This window comes from Porites lutea, chromosome 5 (genome assembly GCF_958299795.1).
Source record: "Porites lutea chromosome 5, jaPorLute2.1, whole genome shotgun sequence".
NCBI lineage: Eukaryota > Metazoa > Cnidaria > Anthozoa > Scleractinia > Poritidae > Porites > Porites lutea.
In genome coordinates, this window is record NC_133205.1 from 28,023,134 (window position 1) to 28,045,883 (window position 22,750).

Sequence of the window (22,750 nt, forward strand, 5' to 3'; positions counted from 1 at the left end):
CTAAGGCTTAAAATTTGGAATAAGCGCCCCCCCCCCCTCCCCCCCTGCCGCTTCCCCCTCAGAAAAAACGAGGTTCAGTACTCGGTACGATATAAGAGACGTAAAGGGTACTTTTAATGAATGTGACACTCGTAATAGTACAAAATTAATTTCCTTCAAAGTCGTACGGGTTTGCTTCTCATCTCCTCGATAGACGAAATATCCATGTGAGCACAAAATTGCTTCACTTTATTAAGTTCCTCGTAAAACTTTGCTCCCAAACGCCGGCTTCTTTGTTTCTGCCTTAAAAGTTCCTGGAATTACAAGAGGCCATTTTCAAGTTTCCTGCTTCCATTGACTTCAACCACCGCCTTATTACAGAATTTATTCGATTAACCGCACTGGGCGCTTATTAAATTTTTGGACCTCGCGAGTGGGCGCTTATTCGAGGCTGAGCGCTTATTAAATTTTCACCATTTTCAGCAAGTGAAGTATGTGTATTTTGCAAAAAAAAACAATAAATGCTAATAACAAAACGCGAAGAAGTAACAAAGCAAGGTTTCTGTAAAATACTCTGAAGAAAACTCCGTCCTAGGGGAAGTCTCTTATTAGGACTCATTCATTCAAGCGGGTGGGGTGGGGGTGAGCGCTTATTTGAGTTTGATTGGGAGGAGGAGGGGTGGACGCTTATTCGAGGCTGGGCGCTTAAGGTGGTACAATCCTCAAAAATCACTATTTTTTCTTATGTTATTTTGCAAAAGTTTACCAATGTATTTTTAGACTACAACACAAGATAAGTTTATTTTTGCAGTTTTGGACCTGATCAGTTACCATGGCAACCAATAATGGCAAAAGATACCCCCCAGAGTTGCCCGTACTATAACACTTCTATCTCCAACAGGTTACAAAGAAAAATGCTAAAACTTCTGGAATTTATTCTTTAAATGCTATTTCATACAATGAACTAAAGAAATACTGTTCAGTCTCATAGATCCAAAATTATCGCAAGAAGCATATTGACATTCAAAATTCAGTGAAATAAGGATCCAACTTTGGCCTGTTAGCCAACAAGGATTGCACCAGAGTACTTGATTGTAGTTCATTGCATGTAAAAATATATGGAGATTTTTCACTCCAAAAATGAAAAGAATTGAATAAAACCACGGAAAGTTATGGCTGCTAGCATGTTGCTAGTTCCGTAAAATTCAAAATTATGAGAAAAAATGGGTTAAAGTTTGTGAAATGCAATTCTTGAGACTGTCACAGAGTTCCTGCAAATATAACTCAATTAGAACTGTCCAGAGGCATAGTTTACACCCTCTCTTTGCTTGTTTTTGTCATCTTTTCTTTTCTTCAGGCCTCTGATGACTTTTCTCCTCTTCTTAGTGGTTGCTTTATTTTTATACTCCGCACCGTCCACTCGTAGCTGATCTTGAAGTTTGCACCCCTCTTCAGTATATTTTCCAGGAGGAATGTTTAAGCCTTGGAACAGCTTGATAACAGTTACTGCTCCAATATTAAAATGGGAAACTGCATCATAGAGTCCTAATTCTAATGTTTCTCTTCCAACGTAAACTTCTTTTGGGACTCTTTGCCAAATCATTCCATTTAAAGATTCATTTTGATTCTGTGTCTTGCCATGCAAGCACTTCTCAAGCAAGCTGTCCTCACTGAGTCGAATATACTCTGGCTTTAATTTTGCAATTACCTCTAAAGGTAAGCCTGGCCCATGCTTGTAAAGCTTTGTGCCATTGGCTTTATCCTGCTGATACCGGCACCAGCTTGCACTGCCTGTTGGGCAATGGTCATGAAGTGGGCGTGCCTCAGTAGACGCACAATGCATCAGGCTAGCATGAATGGCTTTCTTCATGCCAGCAAGATCTCCAACATTTGATCTTATGGCTATGCCATAATAGTTCTGCAGTTTATCAATTTGACTGTCTGTCAGTTTGCCTTTACCTCCCAGGCCTGGATTCTCACGCTTCAATTTACGAAGTGCAGTTCCCACTCTCTTCTGCACATGACCAATACATTCCTTCTTTTCCATTTCAATACCAGCATCTTCATAAACTCCTTTTACTCGACTGAAACTTTTACTGTCACCGTCCCCATAGAATTCAGTGTATCTGAGGTTGTGCAGTTCTACAGACCTTTGAAATATGCGCTCTGCTCCTTCCGGCTCCATAGCTGGTGCTGATCCCCGAAAATTAGCTTTACACTTAGTGTGCTCAGCTCTCCAAGTCTGATATTCAAGAGATGTTTTATCTAAGTGTTCATGGCGCTCACATTGTTTGCAACCTTGACTGAGGGCTTCTACATCGAGCACCCTTCCTGTGTCCATGGATATTACTGTCACACAACCATTGCGTGACGAGTAGCCTCTCTTTTGCCATGTGCCATCGCATGAAACGCCACAATTAAATGGTCCAGCTTCAGACGCAGTGCATTGGTTTTTGAAGGCATAAATATCTTGACCGGCTTTCTTCATACTCTCTTTCGCTATTTCTTTGACGTGACGGCCGATCACACGTGAGTTGAAAATGAACGCTTTTTCAGTGGGAGGTGGAGGCATGTTCATGATCGCACAGAATTTTCTTGCCCCTGCATAACCCTTGCCAATGGTTCTCATGCCATAGACAAGACGCCGATTCACTTCATAGCTCTTCCCCTGCTTCTTCGAAGTGCAAAAGGAATGCTTCCATCCACAATGCTCGCACAACAAACGCAAAGTCGAGGCACATCCCTTCCGCTTCGTGTTGTCTTCCATGAGCAAAAGGCTGAAATTGCCACAGTCGCCGCACCGTAGCTGCGCAAAAACAGACGATAGCACCTCCATATCACAAAATCTAAGCCCTGTAATAGCAGGACTGTTTTTCTCTGAAATTTGGTCGTCTACCTCTGGTTTAGGCTTCTCTTCTTGGGTATTTGTCACAAGCTTTTGATACGAAGCCGAACATTCCTCAGCTTCCTTCAGACAGTGCAAAGAACTCGCTCCCGATCCACTTGAAGTGCTTTCCAATGCAACTATTTCTTCGTCATGAACTCTTTGCTTACTCGTAAAACGATTTCCATGAAATTTTCGCTTCTTGCGTCTTTGAGACGAAAATTTTGGCATTTTTGTACGAAAACTCGTGTCACTCATGAAAATTTACACAGCTCAGCGATTGCAAATGGCCCCGTTGTTTGCTCAAAGCACTTGAAAACGAGGCTGATGGATACCAGTCTCCTAGGGTATGTGCCTCGGCCAGAAAACTTCGTTGAGAGCACTTTCAACAAGTTTCAAGGCACTTTTCAGCCCCCAAAACGACGCGTAAACAAACGCGTTGCCATGGAAACCAAGTGACACTTCTTTCAAAATTGCAATTTATCACTATATACGAACAGAATATTGATAAAAAAACTATACCGCCAAAAAATTGAATCATAAAAGATGTGAATACGAGCAAAAAAAATTTTAGACAATTTCTCATAAAAATCGCTTTTTTTTTGTATAGTACCACCTTAATAACTTTTTCTGCCTTTAGGATGGGTGCGTATTCGAGGTGGGCGCTAATTCGAGGTTGGGCGCTTATTCCGAATAAACACGGTATCTTCATGGGCTTGTATAAATGTAAACACGAGGAAGGAAAGTTCTCTGGTAGCATGTCCAACTAGCTTGCTACTCTATAGCGTTTGCTATAACGTGTTTTTGAATTTTGATGTGTTTCAATTGGGTTATATAGACTGATAGTGTCATTTTGAGGCCAAAAATTGATAAACGAAATAAGTGCTCCAGTTCGAATAAGCCCCCCCCCCCCCCCCCCCCCCGCGCCCCCCCTCGCCTTGTTAGAAAATTAAATAAGCGCCCCGGGCGCAAATTCGAGAATTTACGGCAATGCTTTATTTTTTTGCACCTGTTAGCACCCATGTTTTGATCAGATTGTTTGAATGAACGCAACCTCGTTCCCGGGGCTTTTCCCTCAAAAAATGGGTGGGCCCCACCCATTTTTTGAGGGAAAAGCCCTGGGGACGAGGTTGGAGTGAACGCTTTGAAAAAGTTGTCGAGATCATTTTATTATAATAAGGGAGCTTCAGCAACGAAGACGGTAACATCGACGAGAACGTAGCCCGCAGTGCAGGCGTTTTCTTCGGGCGCGCGAATGATTTGCTCGCGAAAGCCCCATGTTGACAACAATTTGGCGCGCCCAAAATACGCCTGCACTGCAGGCTAACGAGAACGGCAAAACAGCAATAGGTTTAGATAGGCAAAACAGCAACTCTGCACGTGCAACACGCGTTTTGTACCCTTCTTTGCTGTCACTGTAGGACTACGACGTGAAACTGCCTAATTTCACGTTTTGTGGAGGACGTGAACACAAGGCAACTACTTTCTTTTTCTTTTCCTGAACTCCGAGCAGTCTTCTAGAATTCAACTCCACAAAAAAAGTTCCAGCATTTGACGACCTGTGCGAGATGGAAAAGGCGCGAAAAAGTTTGAAGCAGCGCGACTTCACTTTTAAGTAACGTTGTCGTAACCGTCGCAGTCGTTGTTGCTTAGAGACGTACAAAGGGAAAGTTTCAAGGAGTTGCAAAACCACTCCACCTCGATCATCCAATTTTTTAAACCGTATTTGTTCAAATTGCAGCTCAACCTGGGCTCAAAATTTAAACAGCCTGAACTAACCTGTTGTTATATACTGCAAATAAGATTGCGTCGCTTTCATGTCTTTCTGTATTACTATCTCTAAGCTTTGGGCGAAACCTCGACCTTTTCATGGGACGAACCAAACTTAGTGTCTTTAGTTCATGGAAAGTTCGACGTCTGGCTCAGTTAAGTTCGTCTAAATAAGTTTGGATCCCGTGGGGTACTCAATAAATGTTTTTACGAGGAGACTCCGCCCCAAGGTCCAACCCCTTACCCTTTTATATACCATTTTTCACGAAAGAGGTACCCCTTTTGTATACCGTTCTATTGACAAATGGTACCCCGTTTCACATACCTTGTTTAGAACTTTGCATCCCTTTTAACTGCTGTAAATGCACTGTCTTTTAAATAGGAATCAATCACAAAAATAGAACGTTTTTTTCCACTTTATAAAGCCAAAAATTCATTCGTTAGCCCTTTTGTGCCCCTTCACAGACCCGAATAACAGATTTCTCTACCCTTTGATATACTTCAGCTAGAGAAATCCCTACCCTTTTATATACCTGAAGCCTGCAAAAGGTACACGGGCGGAGACTCTACGCACAGGCCATCATAGGGAGTACCCCCCCCCCCCCCCACCGGGGGGTTGATTCGTCCAACACGTTATATCCGTCTGCTTCAGACTACGGGACAAACGTCAAACTTCACATGCAAAGAACTAAACAAATGGATTAAAAATTGGTATGAAATGTATATTTAGCCTCGTTTGGGAGAAACTACTACTGGGCCCGCTTGCCTTGCCGACTAAAATTGCCTTTTGGTGTCATTCAGTTCGGTTGGTTCAAATCGTCCCAAGTTCGACGTCTGACCCAACAGACGACCTTAACTTAATTTAGGTCGACCCAAATTAGAGTTTGGTTTTTCTCATGAAAAGTTCTACGTTTGGCCAAGGCCTGATACAAGTTGGGGAACTGACAGAGATAAAGTAGCCATTACACTCCACATGGCGAGAGGCCTGGGTCGAGTGAGATCAACTTCGTCCCCAGGGCTTTTCCCTTAAAAAATGGGTGGGGCGAGAAAAGGGAAAAGGGAAAGGGAAAAGCCCTGGGGAAGAGGTTGGGGTGAGATAAAGAAACACGGAGAAAGAGCAGGAAGGAGTTTTAATTTGTAGCAGTTGGGTTTTATTTTCACTTCAGGTAAACGAATACTTAATTGTAACACTAATAAAAAAACGGACGAAAAATCTCTTGTTAGCAAGGCTACGAATCCACGTAAAAGATAGCTCTAAATTAAATGCGGTTTCATTGCAAAATCTAAATTTAAAATTCACTTATATTTTACAATATAAAATGTTTATTTTCGTTACAAGATAGACCACTTAAAAAAAATTGTTCTGCATTTTACTCTTGAAATTATATATTTGTGCTTTATTTGTTCCTGCCAAAGCGAATCACCTAATCTTTACTAAAGTTGTTTTAACTTTTTCTTGTCTATAATTTACTGGCCGTTTGCCGTCAGTTGCTGATTTTGGTACTGAAAAATTTCTGCCGATAAAAAAAAGAGGTAGTTCATCATCTCAGTTACTAATTTGGTTAAAACAAGAGGGAATGAACTCTTTGTAACTCATTGGCCGTTTTTATACTAAGGACGTATTGATCCGTCTGGACGAACTCGGGCAAACATTTTGTAGTTCGTCTGGTTAAGCGTCTCTAGAATAAAGACGGGCATAAGACGCATTATGCGTCCAGACGATGGCTACCTTTCGTAGTGCGTCGTTCAAGACGTATTTCGAAGAAAGTACGTTCAGACGTATAATGCATCTTGTGTCTGTCTATATACTTGAGACGCATACTGATCAGACGAAGTAAAAATGTTTGCCCAAGTTCGTCCACACGGATAATGCGTCATTAGTATAAAAACGGCCATAGACCAAGACGGATAATGCGTCCTCTAATATAAAAACGGCCATTCTTTTTTGGTTTAAAGTTATACAGATATGTAGCGATGCCGGACCTAGTTGCGGTCGGATTACCGATACAAAGCGCAATTTTAATTTTTAAGAAATACACGGCTTCCTTTCTGCATTGAAATGCCGAGAAAATAAAAATGTTTCAGTTTTTGTTAAAGGATACTTCATTCATGGCTATAAAACTATCTTCGGCCAAGCATGAAGGCCGCAAAAAAGGCTTGCAACAAAAGGTCTCAACTATGATTTGACGATTTGACCTTTCCTCTCATTTCCCACCAACTTTGCATTTTGTCATTCTTTATAACCTGCCTTTTTAGGCAAAAAGAAATTGCTATAAAAGCAAACTGAACAACATGAATGATAACCTTTTTGCCGACTAAAATTCTTGGCAAATGTCTTCGTGTAACTGGTTAGCCAACGTTCTTTGAATGAAGATCCAGTGATATACTTCGATGGAGCACGCACATTCTACTTGACGTCTTCCAACATATTTTTTCAGACCAAAATTTCATCCTCAGCTCTACTTGTGAAATAATTTGGACATGAATTCCACGGGTATAGGAAAGACGATGGTGGAGTTTTTCTCTGCTGAGATTGTATTTAACGTCTGCAGGTATCGAAGCTGCATAGCTGATGGTGTCTCTGCCATGATGTCAGCGGCATCTTTCAGAGAACGGGACGCAGTCATTTCACCTTCAGCAGCGATAACCTGGAAAAGAGTTTATAAATATGTAAGTACCAATTCCTCATGTCACATGACTAGCTTACGTCACAATAGTAACTTCCAAATTAATGTTAAATGAAACTCATAATCAGGCCCCGTCCACCAGAATCCGGCCTTTTTTGATTTCGGATATTCAGCGGATATCTCTTTACCCGGATTCGTGTTGACGGGACTTTAAACCACTGAGAGCGGTTTCATTAATGCGGTTTCAGTGAGCAGATTCTCTGGTTTCGTGTGGCCGTGACCTTGCAGTTGCAACCGATTACCGATGGTCATACACTTTCTGCTTATTGCTTCTTTTCTATTGCTCTAGAATGGCGGTAATTGCCTTTTTCTTGGATTTAGCACTCGTGCAGTAGTCTCAATACAAGTTTACTTATCTGCGACAGGAAATTAACTAAATACTCCAAACCTTGAGCTCGCCTAGCACACTTCGCTCAGAAAGTATTTCACAGTTAGTTGAGAAAGCTTCATACACGACGAGTAAATTTTAATTTAATGTAAGAGTTTTTTTTTTGTTTTTTTTTTTAAGTCACCTTGGCTCGGGCTTCTCGTGCAGCTTCAGCCTCCGCCGCCATCACACGCTGCAACTGAACAGGTAGACGAACATCTTTACTGTGTGAAAAAGAACAACAAATAAACATTTGGTTAAACGCTATAAAACATGAACCTTTGTATCAAATGCAGCTCTCTCTTTCGGTGGCTACATTAATGTGAAAACCAGGTTGACTCTCGAGCAATTGTTTGTTTCGAAAATTTATACAAAAAATTATTTCTCGTATCTTATCGTATTGCATTGTACAGGTTATTTAATTAGAGATTTAAAATCAAGTTTTCTCTGGCCCTGGACAAACTCCCATTAACGTCTGTATGGTAGATTACAGAATTTTGATCGCACTGACTCATCAGCCGTTTCAGTGATATCACCGTCAAAACGACCAGATACTGGTACTGAAAAAGAATACATTGGCGCTGTGGCGGGGACCATAAAGCGGTCAACACTCTAACGGGCTATTAGCATGCAGGTTCCGGTCCCGGGGGGGGGGGGGTACTTCCTTATAAGGGCTTAATCGGGGCGTGCGACCAGCCAGGGTATGTTTTTCGGGATTTTTGTCTTAAACAGGGTATCGATTTTATCAATTTTTGTCTTAAACAGGGTATCTTTTCTTAGACAGGAGCCCATAACCCTGTTCTTAGACGATAAACAGCCTGCGCTTATGTTCTACGAATGTCTGATACTGGGTATCAAAAATTGGAATTCTGTCTTGAAAAGGGTAGGAAAATCAGCGATTTTTGTCTTAAACAGGGTCAGGGGCCGAGCTGCATCTCCCCACCCAAGGATATATCGAGTACCCCCTCCCCCCCCCCCCCCCCCCCACCGCAGTTCCGGTGTCTCTAAGGCCTGTCAAGCGCACTCCACATTCTCCTTCCCATAATTTTCCCGCCCTATAAATCATTTTTCATACAAAACGAAAATCCTCAGACTGAGGTTGAAGCACATAAAACCTATTTCATTAATCTATGTCGTTACTAATGTAGTTATTAATTTGTCGTTCAGGTTGTCCTTGTCCTTCTGAGTGATGGTTTTGTTCTTGTTGTAGTCGTGGTTGTTGCTGTCCATGACCTCATAAGAAGCGACACTCACATCTCTACTCTTTCCACGCGGACACCCCAGGGATCAGTAGCGTCATCAAGGAATGACTGAGGATACAAACATTATGAGAAGAAAATATTCAATAATATTTTTTACGCAAGCCACTTTTTTTTCTGAGGCTCCTTTTTGTCTTTTCTTATTTTGCTTTCAAATATTTTAAGGTCACTCAATAGGTAACGAGCTCGCACGTCGTTTGTCGTTTCTCGTTTGGTTTCACGCCTGGTAATCCAACTCAAGACTCTTTTCACAAAGTAACTGCGTCAATGCATGCTCCTAATTAGACATGAAGGATTTTGTACAATTCTTACCGTTTTTTGACAGTTTTATCGCAGTATTCTGCGTTCGATAATCTTTATTGTGATCAGATTAAATGTTTGGCCGTAGTAGCATATTTGTGATCGCTTTGGTTTATTACCACCATGGCCATCTCTATTCAGGCTTTCCCCTTTTGAACAACTTTATCTATTTATTAAGATATCAGCTGAAATAGCAGCCATGTGCACGCTAAGAGAAAACAAACTGCATTTGTTTACCTGCATTTGCGCACTCAGCCCCTCCCTGTCCATTAAGATATCACTGAGATTCCTCGTGCCGATCATGTTTCGCAAAGAAGTCTGGGCAAGCAGTCTGGTGGAACCTCGAGCATCTTCAACGTTGGTCACAGACACCGTGGCATTCTGGATCCTAAAATATACCACTGCATCAACAGTAACTGTTACGCTGTCACGTGTCAGAGCCTAGCCAATCAATTGAAAGAACTTTATGATGAGAAATTAGCTAATAAGATACTTTAAGTTAATTTTGAATCAAGATAAGATGATAACTGAAACACAAAACTTACTTAAGTTTTCAAGGCAAAGCTTCATTCAGTAGAGAGGTTGTGAGAACAAGAAAGTGCTTTTAGATAGTCGAAAAATGTTTTGGTTTCAGATAACCAAGAGAAGAATCGTGCTTAACCTGTTCCAGGAACGAGAACAATTGAACGAAAGCCGAGTGGAAGTCAGGGAGGGCCTGGCACAGGCTAAATCGAGCCGCTATGCTATATTTTAATAAGAGCTCTAAATTGCGAGATGGTGCGCATGTTCGGCGTATTATTGTCATCGCACCACAAATGAGGGAAGGGAAATAGCGTGCTCCTCTCGTGTGATTGGAGTTCATGAAATCAAAGTACGTTTTTAACTTAGAACGTTTAGACAGCAAAAAAAGCCTAGTGGAAAAAAGTAATTATTTCAATAATTATATATCGTATAAAAATGAAAATGTGTACCTCCTGAGGTGGAACATCAAAGGATATAGTTCGTAGGTCCACTTTGCTGTACTTATCAATCGCGGGAAGGACGAAAAATAGACCTGGCCAAAATATTAACAAAGTTCAAGTAAAACAATAACAACAACACCTTTTGGTAGTTTTTTTTAGTGACCCTTTAGTTTGTTTGTTTTTAAAGTAAAACAATTACGAAATGCCAAGGTTAGCCAAATGTTATATATCCATGCCCGAACTTATAAAACCCCGACCTTCTTAGCCGTCGAAGTCAGTTTATTAGCGAGAATCAGAAGTTCTTGTGCTCAGTCTCCGGACGCTTTGGAAGCCAGGCTGCTTTGCTAACGATTGCTTTTTTTTCTGTTGTTTTTCTCACCTGGTCCCCGGGCCCCGCCGGGGAGAATTCTTCCTAGTCTGAATATCACGGCTCTTTCATATTCTTGTACTACCTGGTTAAAATAAAAAATAAGTCTCAAGTACTTTCTTTAATAAACGTCACTTAGCTTACAAATATTGCTTCTTGGTGAGGTCTCGGGGAACTAGGATGTTGCTCGCATTATGCTATTTTTTTTAAAAAAAATACATACAGATAGTTTATCTTAGTGAAAGTTAAAAACCCATCAGCATTGAAGGTCAAAAAGTGAGTGTTGCTCATTTGCTTATTTGATTAAAATAGCCTTTTTAATGATTTCTTATATTGTTAATAATGATTTGGAGAAACATAAACGTGTAAAAATAACTAACTGTGTTCATTCATGCAACTGAGTACTTTAACTCCATTTGAACTCGCATTTATTTCCATTCCTTGATAATGGCGTCATGATGTCCCCAAAAAGTCGGAACTTAATTTCGTTATTTTTTACATGTTCAGTATAAATAGAATTGCCTTCAACTTCATTGGCGAGAAAGAAACCAGATAGTTTCGTCTACGGATCTCACAACAGAGCACCCTCGTAACTGAATCTGATTTGTTTACGATTACAGATTTGTAACCTGTCGTTATTAGTTGTGTAAAGTGGCACCTAGGGAATTATGGGAAGAGAAGCAGGAAAAATAAAGAAGTAGCTACTTTTCCTGGCTTCGTTCCATCCCACGACACCACGCGCACCTCAATCTTATCCCAACAACAATCGAAGTCTCTTAAAATGCCAACCCATTGCATACTTCGATAAGGAAAAGTCTCGATGCAATCTAGTGTTTTGCGCTTGCTTACCTTCAAACAAAAGAACAGTGAAAATGGGAACGTGATGACTACAAGAATGTAACACAAAACCGTTATGACGATTCCACATATGCCCAGTTCACCACCCTCGGGCTGACTTGCTGAAACATAAACAAATGGCAGGTGAGAGACAGGTATCACGGACTCCACCCAAATTCGTTGCACTAACTTCAATATCATGCGTAAACATTTTTTTTTTCATAAGAATCTTCCTTTTTCAAAAAGAAATAGATTAGTATTTGTCAATGATTCTCGTCATTTAGATCTTACGGAAATACGCGAGTATCTTACAAAGTAAAACAAAATTATGTTATTACAGCTATGGAATTGTTAGATTTGCGCCAGCGTAAGAATGACTAAGATAAGAGCACCTCGTACTGCTCTTTTATGACATTTGTAACGAAATAATCTTGCAAGATTGAGAACAAATATAGAAGGTTCGGCGTTTATTCAGTTATTAGTATGAGGACTAACAATCGTAGACAAGCGCGTTGCAAAACGGGTGTGCCAGATTCTTTCTTAAACAAATCAATTTTAGCAAAACATAAATATTGTATTTCCTTGCCCCTGTCAAACTATCCGGAAATACCGACAGTAAAAATTAAAGTTAAAGATCGATTCTGACCATTGAAATTCGGAAGTATAAAATTTCACTTTTGCCTTATCAAACGTTTAATTCTCCACAAGCCAATATTATAACTGCCTCAAAAACAAGTTTAAAACCTAGACCCAGCTGTTCCAACACATCACTCCCAGCACAAGCAATAATATTATTGAAATAATACAAAACCTAACTTCTTGCAAGTAAGCTGCTCTACTTTTGATATTTAACTCCAGCCCGATAACATACCCTTTGTGGTCTCTTGGAAAATATCATTATTAAAGCCCTCTATAATGCAATACTGAGATAACTCTTAGTTTGATAGTGACGTCCCTGATTGGTTGTTTTGTTTTCAAGTCGCGTAGGTTTCTTCATGCTCTTTTCTCTCCTCTATTTTAACACTACTTTTTTTTTACTATTTATTCTACACAGATGTCGACGTGAGCTCTGTGAAAATCCAAAGGTAGTTTTCCTTTCCATGTCAAATATTATGACAAGCATTCAGTGCAAACAGTTAATAAACATTGAACTGTAGAGAAAGGCTGAAATAAAACCACGATAGCGTAGAACTGATTTCTAAACACAATTGTTCCAGTCAATAAAACTGCAGTATGTAAATGCTGGGAAGAAAACCCTCTATCCTCCCTTGGCAAATAATAGTACACGTAAAAAGGAATTTCTAAATCGACAGATCTGAATATGAAGCTCTCTAAGCTCCAAAAGGCGAGACTAGCTGCAAGTTTCAATCATGCGAGCACTGAAAGGTCAATAGTAGATTATTAACTCACAACTCATGCATTGGATCCGAGGTAAGCCTCCAATTCGACATCCACCATGTTCTTGCAGTGATTCGCGAGACATTTTGACGCGTTAGAAAGAGATGAAAACTACGGCGATTGCCGCTATGCTGTAAGTTTGTATATACAGTTGAGAGATGATCTAACTTCATGTCTTGTCACGGCCCACAGTACCTGTTGAGATGTGACAAAGAATACACGAACCACCTGTTGCACTTTTCGTTCCTGAAAAACGCCCAGTAAATGGATATACTCAGTAGCGCACAAAGTACAGTTTAACCTCTGCACAACGGCCACCTTTGAAAGAAAAAACGTGGCTGTTGTAAACAGGTTTAAACGAGAGACAATGCATGGACTGTTCGCCAAAAAAGTGGCCTTTATAAGAGGGTTCGACCTCACTTCAAGGCCATGTTGCAATTGACAATTTTTGTTGCGGCATAGTGTCTAGCAAATTTTCTAGCGACACATGCAAGCGGAAAATTGTCCGTTATTTTAACACCTCTGAAAAGAAGTTTGGAACGAAATAGCATCAAGTTTTATTTTCACAGCGATTGTTGCAACGTAAACGAATACTCGTTTTAGTGGGTGTTGAACAAGGCGTATGCAACGTGTTTCACAACAGTGCAACAAAATTACTTGTCAAGTTGCGCGGCCATTTAACTTCTAAAACACTTAATTTGGTACACCAGCTAAACCAAACGGTTTGAATTAAGGGATTTCCAACTCGGTCTAACTAGTAGTGTGACAGATGGAATCAAAATGTTCATCCAAATTGACAAAATCCTGAAGGATTCTACAGCAGTATTATTGGTAATCTGTACAAAATCTATTCAGCACTAACTCCTTTATGGTACTATTTGTTACGTTGTTACTCCTTGTTTTTATTATAAATTACCGGAGAGAAATTATTATAAGGACGTATAAGTAGCCTGCGAAAACAGCCGTTTCTCCTCGAAGCTGAGCACTTTTCACCTCGCGAAACGTCCTCAGCGGCGAAGAGCGAGGAGAAACGGCTGTTTTCGCAGGCTACCGTATAAGATAAAGACTATTAAGCAGAACTTATTTTCACTGAGCTACTAAAACACCTTTTCTCTTGTGGCCAATTTTTTCGTTATTTTACTCAGAAAGTTACATTTCAAATGTCTATACCGGGCTTCACGAGCAGGTTTTTCACAAGGAGAATATCGTAAGGTGGTTTCTCGCTCCTCATGATTGATTGCACTTTTTCGCGACGTTTGTGGAGAAGGAAACTTTTTGGTTGCTTTGTGGCTACGCTTTATGATTGGTGAAATTACCCCCTACTTTGGCCGATCCGTTAACACTTCACACTCTGTAGGTCTTCGGGCAGCAAGGGAAGGCGCAGTGGTGAAAGCACTCGCCTCCCACCAATGTGGCCCGGGTTCAAATCCCGCCGTCGACGTCATATTTGGGTTGAGTTTGATGTTGGTTCTCTACTTTGTTCCAAGAGATTTTTCACCGGGCACTTCAGTTTTCCCTTCTCTCCAAAACTCAACATTTCCAATTTCCAGAATTTCTCCAAAGAAACGTAGACGCGAAAAACCACTACGTGGATGTGCTTCCTCTTAATTTAAATCGATATTTATTTATTTAGGTCTGGGTTCAAGCATTGCAATCGCTTTGTTGCTTTACCCAAGAAACTTCACTCCATTTTGTCTCTTCATCGAGGTGTATATATGAGTGCCAGCGTCCCATCAAGGGGGGGGGGGGGGGGGGGGGGGGAGAAGAAATACTTGTAGGTGCTACATACAAACACGCGTTTTTTTATGTTTCGTTTTCCCGATCAATCGGTAATAACACTATCCCTTTGGGAAACGCTTGTTGGTAATTCATTTTGATTTTGATTTTACTTCTGATAAGTTGAAAGTTTTTTTAGACACTACCACCTTGACATATGAACAAAAAGTTATTTAAATCTTCAGAGTCAAAAAGCAAACAACAGTTTTAATTAAATATCTATTCCATTTTTATAAACTTTCAACTGCTAACATAAAAGGCGCGCACTATATTTTAAAATTTACGAAAAAGTAGGCAAGCCAGAAAGCTAGTGGAAAATACTCTGCAACATTTCATAAATAATCCGACGGGTAAGAGGGTAGCGCGGTCGAGTGGTCAGCGCATCGAAGTCGCAATTCAGCCATAGGGGGTTCAAACCCCGCCCTGACCACTAGCTGGATTTTTTTTTTGGTCGTTCGAGTTTAAACCATCAAAGGGGAAAACCTACAACAACATATAGATGTGGTCATTAAATGGAAAATTGTTTCACATGGTTTGCGCATCTCGTTTAACGCCGCACAGCATCACAATGAGTGGAGGGAATTAGAATGCTGCAGGTATTCCCATCACTTAAGAATCCCATCCCGTGTCGAGCTTTGTGGGAATGAAGGGTTCATATGCTATCAGCGTCCATGAGAACGTCAAGTGAGGATACTAATAACACATACAGTAGTGAAGCTTGTATTGGTGAATAAAATCCTACATCTGAAATTATTTTTCTCATCAAAATGGGTCTTCACTTGAATTCTGCATTTACGTTAGGTTTGTGATAACCATGTTCACAATTTAATTCAGTGTTTAATGCCAGAGTCAGCAACGGAGAAAAGTCTCTCAACATAAAAGCTGAGGACCTCTTTGGTTTAACAGCGGTGGTGTTACTTCTTCCGCGGAGCAATTTACCCAGACCAGGCTGGTGCAAGTAAATCGCACAATTAGTTTGTGATTCATGTTTGGTCCACAACTGTAAGAAAAGAAAAATAAAAAAAATTACGAAAGGAAATAATAACAAAGCAAATACTAAAGAAGGCATGGATGGGCAAAATTGAAGAAGACTAAAATGGATTGCAAAGCCATTTGAAAACTATATTCAGCCTTACAGTTTTTCTAATTTCATCTCTAGTCTTATTGTTTGCAGCTTCAAATACATCGCTCGGGAGACGTTTGTTTAAAATGACACTGAATTTACCATTTACAAGTAATTTCATCGCTAACCGCAAGTTATATTATGGAGAATGATTGTCGGGGTAATACTAAACAAAATGAACTGGACTGCCGAGACGCAGACCCTTTAACACTAGCCATTACCTCTAATGATTTTGCCGCTGATTCAGTTGCCTTGCGACTTGCCGATGACTTCTTCTCCAAGTTTCTCTAAAATTTCTTGCCTGTAATCGTCAAAATCTCCATCCACTTCAGAAATATCTTGATCTTCAACAACCCAAAGTTGACACGATGTTTCCAGTATAAGCCGCGCATCGTGGCTTACTAATATCACTCCTGATAAAAATGAAAAAGCCAGAACAAAAACAACTATAACAAAGTTCTACGAATATTATCTCATGCCAGCCTTCATTCCTTGAGGGTGGGGGTTTATCCTGTTGGTGTGATTTCTGAGGCCGTTATTATGGTTGTATTTAACGGTCTATATTTCTTCAATTTAGGACGTTACGAATCGAAAGCCACTTGTAGACAGTATTTCGAGTTGAATACATTATGTAATATATCAAACATGAGATGCAGTGTTTCATCACCAGATGAAACACCGAGAAGAGAGTTGAAAATACGACGCGCAGCGGAATATTTTTGACGAACTTCGAGGTGTTTCATCTGGTGATGAAACACTGTGTCGAATGTTTGATATTTCTTCTCAAACAAAATCATTTTTGAAGGAGAAATTAAGGATGCAAATACTAAGCAGTGTTTCATCCGATTTCCAAACACTCATTAAACATTAATTTCCTTTGTATTTTCTTAATGAATTATTAATGAGTTTGAGAAGATTATATATATGACGATTAAACTCAATTGCATCAATGGGACTCACAGGTTCTGGACTGGGACTCATGATTTTTCACAAGACGAGTCCGACGACGCATAGACTGTTCACAGTCCCCTATTTTTGCGTGAGATGGTCGAGATATAGCGCGTCTTACCGTTAATGGCGGCCATCTTGATTTTCAAATGTGCCGAGGGGGCGGGTGTCGGGGATTATAGCTTCCTCCCAAACCGACCCCGACCGCCCCCTAAGTAGTTTTGACACTCATGCAAGATGGCAGCCCGAAACGCAAAGCGCTCGATCTCGACCATCTTACGAAAAAATAGACGACTGTGAACAGTCTAGAGGACGCACCGTAACTATTTGTAACAAAATCGCCGCTTTTTTCGTAGTCGTGGCCGCCGGCTTATGAGAGGTGTTAGTTTACGACAGGTTCAAACTATAGGGCTTCGACTGAGAAACATTTGGTGTTTTGGAACGATGGTCGCTTATGGAAGGTGGTCGCCTACGAGAGCGGAGTTTTCTTTAAGAATTCTAGAAGCGGGAGAAAGGTGTACCGCTACAGAAGAATATTTTGATAGAGACTCCATGTCTAACTTAGGCTAACTAACGTTAGCCTAAACTGAGAATTCTCCGATCTCCGGTGCCCAAAGAACACCGTGAGAGAGATGGTCGCACTTGGAGATTCTACTGTGTTAATTTTTTTTAGATGAAAAGACAGATACATTTCAGGGTGTTTCACCGCTCCAACACCACCCGTCTAGATTCGTTCCACAAGCCTTAAGCTCAGCGCATATTTGCGACGATTTTAGCTAGCGGAGCGAGACAATGCGAATCTGTCACTTTAGCAACACGACAGTGCAAATAAGGCCTCAGGCACTTGAAGTTTGAGAACTAGAGCTTGTACCTCCAGTGGTGCTCATAGTTTTCTTCATATTTTATTTTTTAAAAAACACTGAGTTCACACTCAAATTCTGCTCTTACCCCCAGTAAATTCGTTTATGGCGTCAGCAAGTGCATCAATAGATTCGATGTCCAAGTTGTTGGTGGGTTCATCCTGAAGGAAAAATATAACACGCTTCAGCTTGACGCGATAACATTGAACATTATTTGTATTACTTGTAGTGAATGTTTATGTTTCTGCAATGAATGATTATATTTCTGCAAAGTAAGCCCAGCAGCAAATTTGGATCAATTTGGATTTCCGGGAGACTGCCCACCTACCCCTCCCCTTAAGCTAACATTAACACTTACTTCCCACTTAGGTGGGCAGTTTCTCAGAAACCTAAAATTGATCACAGATCCGTTTTTGGTAAGAAACACTTTAGCCGACGTTTTGCGACGCCATCACCGGTTTCCCCGCCAAATGACGTCTGGGCAGCGATTGTTGAAATTCCATACTGACGACGTCCTTCGCAAAGCAGCATGTATATTAATCCGTTGTTTTCTAACCAACTTCCTCGTAACAAAATCTCGTCTGAGTCTAAGTAACATAGAAATGTGTAAAAGGTAAAGGCGCACACGAACAAAAGGCCCACACGGCCCGAGCTTATACCAGTTTCCGTAGCATGAAGCAGGGCCTAGGAGTATTGCTACTCTCCCTAGACGGGATGCTAGTCTACCGCAGGGTTAATTCTAACATCACTCCGAGGCTTTCTGGTCATTTTTCTATATTTGGTTTGGTTTTCTTTGTGCTCAAGTCTCTTCTGGGAATTACGAGACCATGGAGTCGTAAACAATTGGCAACTTGACCCTAAAGCCTCGGAGTCATGTTATGGAACGTGGGCTATTATTATGCAAAGTTTTTCTGATCAAATATACTCACCAGTACAATTACATCCGGGTTGCTGAGCGCCAGATCGGCAAAAGCTACTCGTGACTTCTGACCGCCTGAGAAAAAAGCATGCGCATTTAAAGTTTTTTCCTTATGACAGAAATATCTAATTGAAAATAGAAAATTAGATACTCACTTTCAGTGGAGAATTACAGAAGTGTAATAGGCTTTATAAGAAAACAAGAAGAATTCCCGAGGCAAGTTAAAAAAATTGTTCAAGTTTCATTCCGACCCTGATGGCGAATTACCTGATAAATCTTTAGTTCTGATGGTGTGAGCGTGACTCACTAAACCAAACCTTCCCAGGTGCTTCCTAGATGTTTGATAATCCAGGTTATATTTCCTCTAAGAACGGTAAAGAGAACAACATCAATACAAGTACCTCTTAAAAAGGATAGCATGATGGTATTAGAATTAGAATCATTTTCGGGGAAGGCGGCAATCGGCTACCGATAATAGTGTTAGCCCGGTTAAAATTTTCCAATTGCTTGTTTCCAGTCTCCCTTCACACAAATCAAAATGGCGTCTTTAAGAGATTCAACAGGTTTTCCAGACATATCTGGGAAAATTCTCAGACGGCCGGTAAACAGTGAGATAAATAAGTATGCCTTAAGCCTGAAAACACGTTCGGCATGGATATTCGCCGGTGTACTTCATCTAAAAACCGCTGAGAACGAAAAAAAATCTTTTCGACAACAACTTAACATAAAACGCGGTTTTGAATTGAGTTTCGTTTAAACACTCAAGTGATGAGTGTAGCCAATCACAGCAGACACAGCTACCCAATGGACCAATCATATTTTCAAGCAAGTGTGTGCGCGGGAAAACCCAGTATCCACGGTTGTTGTCTATGCCTGTACTTCAAATAATGCAGATCAGAAGAGGTAGTAGTACAAACCAAAAGCAACTGGACGGCTGATTTTGATTGGAGGCTGAACGTCTCATTTTATTTTTAAGTCCATGCTATGTAGTTATCAACTAAAATTACGCGAGAACACTTAAACCAACGGACAGACATAAGCAAAATTATTTACCTGAAGATACTCCACTGGTGACTCTTCCATGTTCAGCTACAAATATAGGATAACAGGTAATGACGTTTAATTTTTTTTTGTCAAAATGCTTCATTGACAAAAGAGAACATAAAAAATTACCTGGTCAGCAGAATGCTGGTTATACGAGCCTATACGCTGTAAAGAAATAAGACAAATACGAAAACATTAAAAACGAAACAAAACAACACTTTGGATGGAAAAATTCTAGTTAAATGGTTATAATCAAACGGTTCATAGCTGTTTTGCTCGCAGGCTAGATGTCAGGTTTGTGTGCTTCCTTTATTATAAAGCAATAAGAGCTGTTTTTGATACTCACGAGGCTATCAATCTATAGAGTATTTATTAAGAATATATGGTAGAAAAATTATAAGTATTTTCTACTTACAAGTCTGTGATTCCGTACCGAGTCACCTTTAAGCTAGAAGAAAAAAACAAACAAACAAAAACAGCGGAAGTTGGACAAGATTCCCGTTTCAGATTTTTTAGGGCGATCCGCTGCCTGAATTTGAAGATCATTGATTTAACAAAAGTCTATTCAAGGCTCGGCGTGTAAGACCCTAGGCAGATTTAGCAAAGACCAAGACACTTTGGTGATCATTTTATTGATTCTAGTAACCGTTTTGATAAAAAACAAATCTCAGTATTGTTGGGAGAAAATTGATGTTAGTCACTCTTGGCACTTAAACAATGGCAGGTGCCATTTGGTCATATAAACATCAGTGTCATTTGCGCAATATAAGTAATACGTTATTATTATTATTATTATTATTATTATATATTTTTTTTGTTTGTTTTTTGTTTTTTTGTTTTTTGTTTTTTGTTTTTTTGTTTTTTTGTTTGTTTTTTTTACTATTACTATTATTACTATTTAGAGGCTGATAGAGGCTAATAGGCATAATGGAAAGTTTTGTCATGCACATGTTTTACAATGAATTTATATAGAGGATTTTACACGGTGGCGCGAAGATATAAATTTTATTTTCGAGTGGCAAAACAATATTTTACGAACGAGCGTAGCGAGTGAGTAAAATAATGTTTTGCCACGAGAAAGTAAAATTCATATCTTCAAGCCGACGTGTAATGTTCTTTTTATTATATAGACAAAAAGACATCGACAAAATAATAGAGGGAAACTAGTATGTGTAATCAAATGGTGACGAGTGAAATTAGGGAATAATTTCACGCGCGTTTTGTTCAAATCCTTATAATTTCCCGAGCCTTTAGGCGAGGGAAATTATTAGGATTTGGACAAAACACGCGTGAAATTATTCCCTAATTTCACGAGTATACCATTTGATTACCTATTAATATCGTGGGTGACGAATTACGTTAGCAATCGAGGATTTTTGACTTGTTTATCCTGGATCGTATCGATCGATCGTGAACTCCACTCTCTCAAACGTTCAGAGCTAAAATTTGGCTTAAGTTTTCAGAATTTTTCCACAACATACCTCTAAGAATTCTTCTTGATGTGCTCTTTCGTGTGTTCAGGTTTTCTAAAGCGTCTTTTTATGACCAGACATCTTCATTCATGACATTTTAAAACTTCCTCGCCATCTTGAAACGGAGACGTACGGCAGGTTGCCATGGCAATTTGGTAATTTCACATGTCAAATTACAAATTAACGCTGAAATTTCGCGCCAAAATTAAGGAGTAATTCGTCACCTATGATATTACCGAAATTACGTCATCGATAAACTCACGTGTGAGATTATGGAAAATAAACCACTCGAGTCCCGGATGCAGTTTTTATGAATTTTACGAGTGGTATATTTTCCAGTAAAACAATCGTGTCTATATAATAAATATATATATTTTTCAACTAACTCCTATGCTTTTAATTTAAGAATTTCATGTATGTATATGGCGAGGAACTATAATTACCCTACTGCAGTTTTTTTTTCTTTTGTGTATAGGTTTTTACAAGATTATTATTATTATTATTATTATTATTATTATTATTATTATTGTTGTTGTTATTATTAGAGCGGCAAAGTAAACAACGAATGACGTGTTGAGTCCTTTCCCAGCGCTTTCGCAGTTCTCATTTGACGTCGCTTTGTTTTTGCGAAATCTGCCCACAGAGAAAAACGAAGCCGATATACAGCTCTGAACTGAACAATGCAATTAACTTAGTCTGTAGTCGTTTGGTTATACTGAGTCACTCACCGGTTCAAGCTGACCAATTAAAAGTTTCAAGAATGTACTTTTGCCCACTCCATTGTTACCTACCACAGCAACTGTAAAGAAATATAAAGAAATGATTCGATATAGAGTGAAAACGGTGCAATCAAAAACAGAAATGACGCGATTTAGAACAGACGTGATTTAGAGCAAAAAATAGTGTGATTCGTCAATAAATCACATTGCTGAGAGAAAATCAGATTGTAGGGATCACCAGTGATTTCAAAATGGATATAATAAAAGGGTTAATTGCCGCCTTGCAGACTTTCATAAAAGCTTGAAAAGCTTCTAAATCACTTGCCTTCGGCTCGTGATTTACAAGCTTTCTCGTGTTCTCCCAACATCCCGCCTGGGTTATCACGTCAGTAAACCCATAGAAAGTGTGGTCTATTGCTTGAATAATATTTTATTTATCAGCTTGTTGTTTTGTCTACGTGTTTTGCTACTGGCCCAATTAATTACGATCTATTAGCCTCGAATTAATACCCGCATACCCTTCGCACGATGTCACAAAAGACACGGATTTCTTACTTCTAGACTTCATGTCGATTCCAAAATCCAGATTGTTGAATAGCTTTGGTTGGTTAGGATATCCAAATTCGACGGCTGTTGGTATACAATGAAACAGAAACAAGTCACTACTTCTCTAAATTAACTCGAATTCTACCCGGTATAAAAGCTTGGGAAATTGTTGTAAGAGTCTATTTCTGTTGCCCCCCTCACCCCCAAGCAATGTTGATAAAGAGAAAAAGACTTCGATGTATAACGTCAACACTGCACCAATGGGAAGGGAGAGGGAAAATGCGTCCTTCTGACGAGCTATTGCGTTATTGGCCCAAGAGCTTTGACCAGGGTAGCAGTTGTAAAGCAACGAGTTTGACTAGGCTGAACGTCAGACGTTTTGATTTATGCCACTAACTTATACAACTTACTCAAAACACTGGTTTTATTAGCACTACAACAGTTGAACAAATGATTAAGAGGTAATCCATCAGGAAATTGAGTAATTTTAATTTTCAGTGGACAAAAACCTTGTACCAGAATAATTTAAAGCA

The 22,750-nt window shown here is 39.8% G+C and overlaps 3 protein-coding genes across 3 annotated transcripts in view; all 3 read right to left on the reverse strand.

Moving 5' to 3' along the window:
- Positions 1 to 690: 690 nt before the first annotated feature.
- Positions 691 to 3,359, reverse strand: LOC140939244 (uncharacterized). Its single transcript, XM_073388821.1, has one exon. The coding sequence runs from the start codon at positions 3,119 to 3,121 to the stop codon at positions 1,268 to 1,270; it is 1,854 nt and encodes a 617-aa protein (XP_073244922.1). The 5' UTR covers positions 3,122 to 3,359; the 3' UTR covers positions 691 to 1,267.
- A 3,133-nt stretch (positions 3,360 to 6,492) lies between these two features.
- LOC140939246 (stomatin-4-like) lies at positions 6,493 to 12,984 on the reverse strand. The gene is made up of 8 exons (XM_073388823.1): positions 12,823 to 12,984; positions 11,425 to 11,534; positions 10,588 to 10,660; positions 10,218 to 10,300; positions 9,484 to 9,687; positions 8,942 to 8,997; positions 7,833 to 7,911; positions 6,493 to 7,281 (listed from the first exon to the last, which is right to left on the reverse strand). The coding sequence occupies exons 1-8, from the start codon at positions 12,893 to 12,895 to the stop codon at positions 7,093 to 7,095; spliced, it is 867 nt and encodes a 288-aa protein (XP_073244924.1). The 5' UTR covers positions 12,896 to 12,984; the 3' UTR covers positions 6,493 to 7,092.
- Positions 12,985 to 14,766: 1,782 nt separating this feature from the next.
- Positions 14,767 to 22,750, reverse strand: part of LOC140939245 (ATP-binding cassette sub-family F member 1-like) — a 29,320-nt gene continuing 21,336 nt past the window's right edge. The window contains exons 17-26 of the mRNA XM_073388822.1: positions 22,227 to 22,301; positions 21,681 to 21,751; positions 19,896 to 19,928; positions 19,610 to 19,645; positions 19,490 to 19,525; positions 18,704 to 18,800; positions 18,447 to 18,511; positions 17,606 to 17,678; positions 15,931 to 16,122; positions 14,767 to 15,586 (exon numbers count right to left, since the gene is read on the reverse strand). Coding sequence (XP_073244923.1) covers positions 15,953 to 16,122; positions 17,606 to 17,678; positions 18,447 to 18,511; positions 18,704 to 18,800; positions 19,490 to 19,525; positions 19,610 to 19,645; positions 19,896 to 19,928; positions 21,681 to 21,751; positions 22,227 to 22,301 — 656 coding nt within the window. The 3' untranslated portion in view covers positions 14,767 to 15,586; positions 15,931 to 15,952. The remainder of the gene's footprint in view (positions 15,587 to 15,930; positions 16,123 to 17,605; positions 17,679 to 18,446; positions 18,512 to 18,703; positions 18,801 to 19,489; positions 19,526 to 19,609; positions 19,646 to 19,895; positions 19,929 to 21,680; positions 21,752 to 22,226; positions 22,302 to 22,750) is intronic.